The sequence below is a fragment of the Mustela erminea genome, chromosome 5 (assembly GCF_009829155.1).
Source record: "Mustela erminea isolate mMusErm1 chromosome 5, mMusErm1.Pri, whole genome shotgun sequence".
In the NCBI taxonomy this organism is placed as follows: domain Eukaryota; kingdom Metazoa; phylum Chordata; class Mammalia; order Carnivora; family Mustelidae; genus Mustela; species Mustela erminea.
In genome coordinates, this window is record NC_045618.1 from 108,038,003 (window position 1) to 108,047,840 (window position 9,838).

Sequence of the window (9,838 nt, forward strand, 5' to 3'; positions counted from 1 at the left end):
AATGGCAGGGGAAGAATGCATGAAATAGAACAATCTACCTTGGTAACTAATTAGGACGATCAGCACTTAAAAACTAGGATATTGAATTAATTCCCTAACCTCAAGATTTGGACTACCAAATACATAAACAAACATATATCTTTATTTATGCATATGGTATCATCTGAAAGTCAGAATACTAAAAATGAATAAATGTGTGAGAGTGTAAATTTTTAATACTGTAAATTCCAAGACAGCAAAACACTTTTTAAAGATTTCTAGATCTTTTTTTATGTTATTCTCACCCACCAGCAACACACAGCTTTGAGGCCCAAGAAAGGAAAACCAAGATCTCTCCCCAAATGTCAAAATGGACTTACACAAAATGCTAGGACCTCATTGTCTTCCAGTCTATGACTCTCACATGCAGCACATATGTCTTCATCAAGAAATTCAGATGCACTCAATTACCACATTTTAAAAATCCCTAACTGTGAAATTATGTAGGAAAGAAAACAAAAATATATCATTTATTTTACAGGTATCTGATTTAGGAAAAGTCTAAGACAAGAGACAAAACAAGAGAATGAAATCTTGAGGTAAGATTGTATTGACCCCTAAGCAGCACTCCCATTGGCAAATCATTCGGCAAGGTGTAAGCGGGGAATCCACATGTCCCTCTCTCTAGAGGAGAATCACAGAGGGCAAAATGAGGGAGCAACACTGATAACCTCAAAAAGTCCCACTCTGAACATTTCTGGTAGGAACCTCAAAACTTTCTGCAGGGCTAGAGGGGCACTTTGCTCTGCTGCAGCCTCACTGAATAATTAAACAAAATTTGCCCAGGGACTTTGTCTTCTAAAAGCTTTTTTCTCCCAATTTTTCCCGCTAAAGTAAAACTGAGTCTGCAGAGAACAGAATAGACGTCTTTGGATTCCTAGTGAGAATCAAGCATTTGCCTGCCCAAGGCCTCCCAAATCTACTAGCTACAGACCAACCACAGAAAACTGAAAATCAGGCTAAGGGCTGCCATTAAGCTTTCTAGATTTCCTGGTAAAACGCAAAAGAAAAATAAAGTTGGGGGTAGCAAGCAGGTAGTTGGTGCAAAGTTTCCAAACTAGTAAAAATTTATCCTTCCATAAAATTAAGAAAAGTCAACCCGAAAGTCCAACATTCATCTGCTTTAAGGATGGGGTGGGGGTCACCGCCTTGTCCACAATGGGTTTTTTCCTAAGGAACCCAGTGGAGCGTCTCTCATTTCCAGGGACTGGGGGAGACCTGACGAGGGTGGGCATGCATTTCTTCTGTTTGCGAAAGTGATGAATGAATATGTGATCCTAACTTTCCGAAGGGTGGTTTATTTCCTTTGAGTTAATAAAATTAAACCAGTCCGCTGTGGTAGGATAGGATCTCCTGATCATAGACCGAGGCCTCTAGACACTTCTCAGACCTCCATTCGCATGGTGTCCAGACACAGCGTCCGGCGAAACTGGGACTCTGTCGACACTAACCAGTGCCCCTTTTCCTACGCTACAGGCGCCAGGCGAAGCCAAGCCAGGATTTTGGTTCCAGCTGCCTGAGATCCCCAAACACTCAGAAGCCAAAGTGCCTCTCCTCTAATATTTGTAGAACTATTATCCAAGAAATAGGATATTCCCATTTCCTGGATAGTGCACATAGACTGGAAAATTAATACGACTTTGCTCACAAAAACTAAGGGCAAGTAGTCAGCTTTCCCGGAATTCGCAGCTTTCAAATTGTTTAGTATAAGGGTGGAGAGGCGCAGTCCCGTGAGGCACCGCAACTTCTCACCTCCAGCGGCTAGGTTCAAGTGTTGGGGTTCTCTCTGGGCTCTGGGGCTGTAGGGTCTCCCAGACTTGCGGCTTCTTCCGCGCAGAAGGAGAACGTGAGACCATTCTGCTAGGGGGAGCAGGCAGGAGAGACATCCTGAGCAAGGGGATGCTTTCCTTTCTGGGCCAGAGGTGCTGGGAACACATCCTTCCCAGGTTCTGCTTCACCGCTGCCGGATCCCCATGGCCCGCTGGGTTTTCTACACTGCGTTTTTAGGGGGCACTTTGTGTGCGACTTTGCTCACTAAAGTTGTTCCTCCAGCGAATTCTGAAATCTCCCCAAGCTAGAGAAGATTTGTTCTTTGATATTGTCTTCACCACCCTATTTGCTCTTGCCTAGTCGCATTTCAAACAAAAACAAAAACAAAACAAACAAACCCGAGCCCTTAAAAAAGCCTCTCCGTGGAGGTGGCTGGCAATCTCACAGAAATGATGTTAATGGTTGCAGGGCTCCCCCTTTTCCCCTGGCCAACCTCATTTTTTTTTTTTTTTAACTGTGAAGATCTGTGAAAATAATATCAGGGTTTTCTGTCAGAACGAGCTTTGCCCTGCACTCAGGCGTAGCATAATCTGACCCGACACCTCCAACCATCTGTGCTATCTATCTGCCTTCTGATTTACCAGAGCTGTACAAGCCGCATACAAATTGTACTTGATACTAAAGAAAAGAGCGCCAGCCCAGTCCAGTTCGGGGGTTAACATTTCTACCTGATTTCTTTAGGGATAGGTCTCCAAAGATGGTTTTCCAGTCATTTTCATTGGACTCCCCTTTCCCAATTATTTTCTTCAAACTGAACAAGCCCCTATCAAAGGCCCAGGTGAGATCATGGTTTCTTTTGACAGAGACCTCAGAAAATGGTATGATGTGGATGTCAATTGGGAATCAATAAAAGTTGCCAATTCAGTCTGCTGGCCCTAAGGCAGAGCTGCCAAGAAGGCCCTTCTTCTCTGCAGGAGGGGTCAGTGCTCAGTGGTTTAGAAAGCATTTTCTGCCCCCCCTTCCCATTGCTGTGGTTCCCCTTTCTCTATTTTACTTGCACTGAGTTTCTTTCGGACAAAAAGGCCAAGGTTAGAGTTTCTACTCCCAGCGCAAGAGTTACATGTTCTAACACAGGGTAAGGCAAAATCAGCCTGCAAAAAGAGCAAATCAATATTTTAAAATAGATCTTTGAAATAAGCTTTTAAGTTGCTGTCCTGACCTACCAGTGACTTCTCACTCTAGATGTGGCTGTGCTGCACATTTGTTCAAGTCCGTTAACGTGGGGGGGGGGGCTGAAAAATATAAACAACACCCCTATTCTTGAGTGTTTAACTTCAGGGTCAACACCTGTGTTATCAGGTGTGAGATTTCAGGTGTGAGATTTGTTCTAGCCCGTATTTAAAATTTCAGGAGGCTTTTGAAGGTGTTGGGGATAGCCCAAACTGACCTCTTAACAGATCCCTGGTCCTGTGCCTTCTGCTTCAGATTCACTTCCCACTCGGCTGCTTTGGCAGCTAGAAAAGAGGGAAAGCCGTGCGGGGATGGGTGCTGAGGGGGAAAAAAAATAGGTGATCTACTTCCCTCCCTTCCCATTCATGCGCTCCCCCCAAAGTTTTCTGTTTCGTTCCAGTTAAACTTGGCGAATTCTCCGAGGATTTCGATTTGGTCCAGTCCTCATTGTCCTCTGGAGACCTCTTGACCCAGGCAGCGCATCACTCCAAAGTGGATTCCTGTAGCACTACTGCCTCTTTTGGCTGAGGGTGGGGGGTTTGGGGGGTTCGAGGGTGGAGGAAGGCCGCTGGAGGAGGGTGTTGAAACGCTGCTGTTCTTGCCTTTCTTTTTCTCCGAGCCACTCTCCAGTCTTCTCTTCCTCCAGATTCTGCAAAATACTGAGGAAAAGTCCACGGGTGAACGGCGGGCGCTGTCGAGAGCGGGGAGGTGCTGAAAGGACCCGGGCGCACTGGTCGCAGTCTTGATTGGCAGAGCGGGCCGGTGACTGACAGGGGGTCTCCATGGCGCCCGCGCCGCCAATCCGCCCTTTCCAGTAGCGGCGCCAGTTCGCCGGCCTGCGTGCCCTAACCGAGCGGAGCCGAACCTGGGCTGCGGGGCCGGCACCTCCTCCAATCCCTCCCGCTCGCTCGCTCGCATCCTTTGCGCCGCCGCAGCTGCCGGGGGCCGTGCGTCCCCGCTGCCCTAAGCTGCCTCACGGAGGAGAGCCTGGAGCACCCGGCCAGGCCCGCGGGCATCTACTGCGTGTCCCACTCCGTGCTCAGCGTCCCCATTGCAGTCGGCGCTGCCTCGATGTTCCAGCTGCCCATCTTGAATTTCAGTCCCCAGCAAGTGGCCGGGGTATGCGAGACTCTGGAGGAGAGCGGCGACGTAGAACGCCTGGGTCGCTTCCTCTGGTCGCTGCCCGTGGCCCCTGCGGCCTGCGAGGCCCTCAACAAGAATGAATCGGTGCTGCGCGCGAGAGCCATCGTGGCCTTTCACGGTGGCAATTACCGGGAACTCTACCATATCCTGGAAAATCACAAGTTCACTAAGGAGTCCCACGCCAAGCTGCAGGCGTTGTGGCTCGAAGCGCATTACCAGGAGGCTGAGAAGCTGCGTGGACGGCCCCTGGGGCCGGTGGACAAGTACCGTGTGAGGAAGAAGTTCCCGCTGCCGCGCACCATTTGGGATGGCGAACAGAAGACACACTGTTTCAAGGAGCGCACGCGGCATCTGCTACGGGAATGGTACCTGCAGGACCCGTACCCCAACCCCAGCAAAAAGCGTGAGCTCGCCCAGGCAACCGGACTGACCCCTACGCAGGTGGGCAACTGGTTCAAAAACCGCCGACAAAGGGATCGGGCGGCTGCAGCCAAGAACAGGTCAGTACCTAGAGGCCTACGCGCCTTGCACTTTCCCTGGATGGGGTAGGCGGAAGGCACCCGGGCGCCCTTACGCGGGGCCTGGCGACTTGGATCCGCAGGACTTGAGAGCTCAGTCTGTCTTCAGTTATGAGCCCACCGTATTCTGGGATCCTGGTCCCGGAGTAGGGGGCGGTTTCCTTCCCCGCTCTTGGTTCCCCATACTCTTTTCCTCTCGTTCTCGGCGCCTGGGGGGGCGGGGGTCCCTCCACCAGATAGTTCCAGTCGCCAAACCAAGGCTGCATTAGGTAGGGGAAAGAAATAATAAAAATTAAAATCCCAGCAATAATTAGGGACCCCAAGGCCCAAAGCTAATTCTTGTCAGCCTGGGCCCAGGCTCCTATTATTAAGTGAAGCCTGGCTTATTACCGATATTGCCATTTTAAAAGCCCAGATAAATTCTTCTCCTAATGCTTTGCAAAGAGTTTCTCATGGACTTCTGGATGGAAGTCGAATTCTCATCTTTTCACGCGTGGACAACCCTGCCTCAAAACAGCAAACTAGTCAGCTGAGGCTTTTCCTTCCGCAGCGTGTGGATCTAAATTAGCCAAACATTTTGGCCAAGAAACCCCGCCTCATCCCCCAGGCCCAATCGTTCCGTGCAATCCTCAGGCAGCCCTTTTTGCTTTTAGCTTTGGTCTGACCCGGCCTCGAGGGCACTGACAGAAGCGTGCGCCTGGAGCAGATGCACGCTGGGAAGGGGGTTCCCTATCCAGGAGCTTGATACGTCGTTGTCACCCACACCTCATTTATCTTGACAGTATTGTAAATCTCCCAAAGGCGGCCAACAATCGCGAATGACCCTGAGCCGAGCGTCTCGGATGGGGAGCCGAGAAAGGATTCAGAAGAAGGATGGGACAACTGCGGGGCTACGTGGAGAGGCCGCCGCGGACTCTGGCCCTGGTCTCTGTTGCCTCACTTTCCCCACTTTAAGTGCCGGGGCCTGTGGGAGATCAGCTGGCCGCTGGGTTTAAGGGATGCAGACCCGGGGGGCAAAGGGCGGCTAAGTTACGCTCTGCGACTGCTATCCCTTTCCTTTTCCTAGACTCCAGCAGCAGGTCATGACGCAGGGCTCCGGACGGGCTCTAAGGGCTGAGGAAGAGGGCACGCCTGAGGTGCTCGGCGCCGCCGCCAGCCCCGCCGCCAGCCTATCCAGCAAGGCAGCCACTTCGGCCATCTCCATCACGTCCAGCGACAGCGAGTGCGACATCTGAACTGCCCACCCAGCACGCTCAGAAACAGAATCCAGTGTAAAAACTAGACAAAATGAAATAGGGAGGATGAGAGACCAAGCAAACCCACAGCTTGCGAAACCGGAGGGCCAGGGACCCGCGGGCTCCGGGTGCCCATTTCCGCCCCGCGGCCGGCCTGGCTCCACTGGCGCCCTCCGGCCGCTATCACAGGGGTCCGCGGTGAGGCCCAACCCAGCGCTACGTTCTCCTTGCTTTGCTTTTTCCCAAGAATTTTGCTGCAAAGATGCCTCCGGAACGCTGAGCGCCTGTCCTAAATCTTCCGTGGGTATTTCACGTCAAAAGGACGCTGTTATATATGTATAACTTTTGCTTTAAAGGTTTTTTTTTAAGAAAAACAAAACAAAACAAAACAAAACATATATATGCTGTTTATTTACTTATTTAAGAGACTGCCTGGTAGGTTTCTCTATATCCTGGGAACTTGCTGTTTCTAAAGGCGCAGGATGGAGCAGATGGGTTCGGTGTGAAGAAGCCAAACAATAAAAACCTGGTGAGCAAACTTTCTTAATTAAGTGAGCTGCTCTCAGATTCCTTAAAAACAAAACAAAACAAAACAAAAAAAGATTCTCTTCCCCAGGTAAGCAGGGGCCCCTGTGCATAGTCCCAGGAGAGTCTTCTCTTATCTTTTGCTTTCTCTGAGGTCTCCTGGTATATATTTTAAATGGCCAATGGTAGATCCATAACCACCTGCTCAAAAAATTTTATGTATGTATATACATGTGTGTATGTGTGATATGTTTAAATCTAGAAACTTGCAACATGAGCATCCCCTATAAGACAATTCCACACATCCCCAAACTCCAGTTACTATGGCTTGTCCTCCTGACACTCACTTTTATGAATTGTCAGTGTCTTTCAGGAACAATTTAAGAAGCCAAACTCTGGGATTCAGTCATGAGTCCTATTTTATAAAAATGCAAAACTATTCTGACACAGGTTCTGCAATTACAAAAGTTTTCCATCTCTTTTCAAGACCCCTCCCATACAAAAGCAATAGGCACCCATGATCATGTTAGAATGAGTATGTACTATGTTTAGGATTGAGCTCATATTAAAATAAGACAAAAGAGAGGAGAGGTTTTAATAACTAAACTAACATCTTCTTGATGCAGAAGCAGGTTTTAATCAAACACATTTTTCCACAACAGTGATACTTAGATGAAGGAAAGGGTGTAATCATGTGACATGCTGAAGTGAAATGGAAGGCTGCAGAGAAATGACTGGCATTTTAAAAATCTGATCTCTGTATTAAACATGAAATAAGTCATCTAGAGCCTCATTGTTCTGTAATGGCCTCAATTAAAACTATCAAATATTCTTGGGATTTAATTTGTCCTCCCAAAGTGTATAGGTACATGCAGGCGTACGTACACACACACCAAAATCCAAACAAAAAACCTCACTGTCCTTGCACTAAAAAAGTAAATGCTATCCTGAGTCTCTAAGCTTTTTTTCCTAGTGAAATGGGTTGTATATTATAAAATTTGACACTGATCTTTAAATCACTTAAGCTGAATTTCCCTCCTTGAGCTCCTCCTGATACACACACACACACACACACACACACACTGGATCCTTTCAATGTACCTCTCTGTCCTTACCAGATGTCCTTTGGTTCAGAACCCTGTTAACTTGTTTGGGTAGAAATACCAATGTGCCCCCCGCCACCCCCCCAAAAAAAAAGAAAAAGAAAAAGTGAAGTCTTGAAAGACAAAAAGCAGTCAAATGGCAAGATATCTGAGAGAAGTCCAGGATATGACTAAGGGCTGATTTTTTAGTTTCTAAATCACTTAAACAGATTTGGCTCATTTGGGCTTTATAAACTGTTGTCATTATATTGAGGGGCCCTTATCCAGAGAACTGTTGACAGTCAAAACTCTTGCACAAGAGCTCTAGATGGAAGGAGTGGGGATGTCTTTGTGATCAAGCTGGTGTTCTTCAGGAAAGCAAGCAAATGCCCTTCCATGGGTCTGGAAAGGCTAGGATGGGAGAGCTTCCTGAAGACTCTTAACTTTGTTTCCTTGAACAACCCCCCACACACATCTAGTTCCTTGAATGCTGAGGAGCAGGGCCAGGACTCCAATGAGGCAAGGGAAGCACCCAGAGTACAAAATTGAAGGAGGCATTCACTCTCAAGGTCAGCAGCTACACAAGTGCAAGACATCTGGAAATGAGTGCCTCCTTAAATTTTGCACTGTAGGTGCTTCCCTTGCCTTACCCTAGTCCTGAATCTGCTAAGGAATATTGCACTTCAAGAAAAAACGAAGAGATTTCCAGTCTTGTATACCGGATCCACCTAGTACTAAGGAACTGTCCAAACCAGCACTTGGATAAATTTTATCTCTTAAGCTAATGTTTCTAGGTCCAAGAAGGAAGGGAAAGAATTAGTAGAACGATGTAATGGCAGTTGGGATTCTTAAAAATCCCATCCAACTAAGAAATTCAAATGATGCCTAAAAGCAGAAGAAAATGTCCACTCTGCATTCTGAAGAAAAAAGGATTATACTGCTAAGAACTAAGCTTTCTCTGCACAAATAATTTTTTTTAGGGTTTTATTTATCCATTTAACACAGAGAGAACAAGTGAGATATACAGAGAGCAAGCACAAGCAGGGGGACCGACAGGCAGGGGAGAAGCTGTCTCCTCCCTGAGCAAGGAGCCGGACGTTGTGCGGCTTGATCCTAGGACCCTGGATTCAGGAACCTATCCAGGAGCCCCTGTACAAATAGTTTTTAAATAACCCTTATGGCCTGGCAAAAAAAAGAGAAGACCGAAGTTATGGAGGAATTTTCTTCCTGCTTTGGTGAAAGCCTTTAAAGTATTTTCCTTTAAAGTACATCTAATTTGCTTAAAGTAACGTGTTGACTAAGAATTATATTATAAAGTAGGTATTCTGTTCCACCGATCTGTAGGTTTAATCTGATTTCATTTTAGAATCTTAAGGGAGGGATGACATATTATTTTAAAGAATTTTTTAAATGTTTATCTGAAACCTGGTGGCGCCTAATTGTTCTTGTGAATAATCAATTCTTTGATGATCACATGTTGGGAAATCGGTCCATATCTTCACACAGATATTTATGCTAATTGGTCCAAATCTTCCCTTGGGCAGGTATCATAAAAGTTTTCGTTTTCTTTTAAAGATTTTTTTTTTCTGTATCAGTTTTATCCTGTTCTAGAAAGGTTTTTTGTTTGTTTGTTTTTAATTCCAGGTAGGAGCAATGCTGAAGGTTTCCGAATTTGGAGAAATCTCCTTATGATGGGTTTCCTTCCTGTCTTCTCTTGAAGTTTATTTCCTGTAACAATTTCCCAAAAAGCAGTTATTCCAGCACAGTGGAAAGAAGCTGCATTTTAACAATTCTACGGATCTTACCAATGTGCGGATTTAACCACCAGCCCCAGCTCGGCTTCTTTATCGGTTATAAATATTTCAACCACCCGCCAGTTCCACCAAAAGCGCGATGGCTCCCGCTCCCCAAATGCCGCAGTTCCTCGCTCCTCCACTTTAATGACCCACTCGGCTTCCACCCGCCGCGCTCGCACCCCCCTCCCACCCCTTCTCCAGTTTGTTTATAAAAATCTGGGAGGGAGGTGAAGAGAGGCTGGGGCGGGGGGAGGACTTGCTCTTTGTTTACATTAAACAAATGACAGGCAAAGAGCTCAATCAAAATCTTCCTTGACCTCGTTCTCTTTCCCTAATTTTAACAAAAAGGGAAAAAATATTGTATCCAAAAAGAACGTGAAAGGGGCGGGAGGAGAAGAGAAGCAGCTTCTCGCTCTATTCAGCCGGGACGCGGGAGCGCGGCCGATTTCCGCTCCTATTGTGAGGCGGAGCCCGGGGGCGGCCGTGAATGGGGGGTCTGC

At 47.2% G+C, this 9,838-nt stretch overlaps 2 protein-coding genes across 3 annotated transcripts in view; one reads left to right on the top strand and one right to left on the bottom strand.

Moving 5' to 3' along the window:
- C5H14orf39 (chromosome 5 C14orf39 homolog) overlaps nucleotides 1–9,838 on the bottom strand; it is a 92,038-nt gene that overhangs the window by 81,649 nt on the left and 551 nt on the right. Inside the window, exon 2 of one of the 2 annotated variants that reach the window (XM_032344390.1) lies at nucleotides 3,257–3,323. The exons of the other annotated variant lie outside the window; for it this stretch is intronic. The gene's annotated coding sequence lies outside the window, so the exon portion shown is untranslated. The remainder of the gene's footprint in view (nucleotides 1–3,256; nucleotides 3,324–9,838) is intronic. 2 annotated transcript variants of the gene reach the window in all.
- SIX6 (SIX homeobox 6) lies at nucleotides 3,899–7,140 on the top strand. The gene is made up of 2 exons (XM_032344399.1): nucleotides 3,899–4,682; nucleotides 5,767–7,140. Exons 1-2 carry the CDS (start codon nucleotides 4,111–4,113, stop codon nucleotides 5,933–5,935), a joined length of 741 nt encoding a protein of 246 aa, XP_032200290.1. The 5' UTR covers nucleotides 3,899–4,110; the 3' UTR covers nucleotides 5,936–7,140.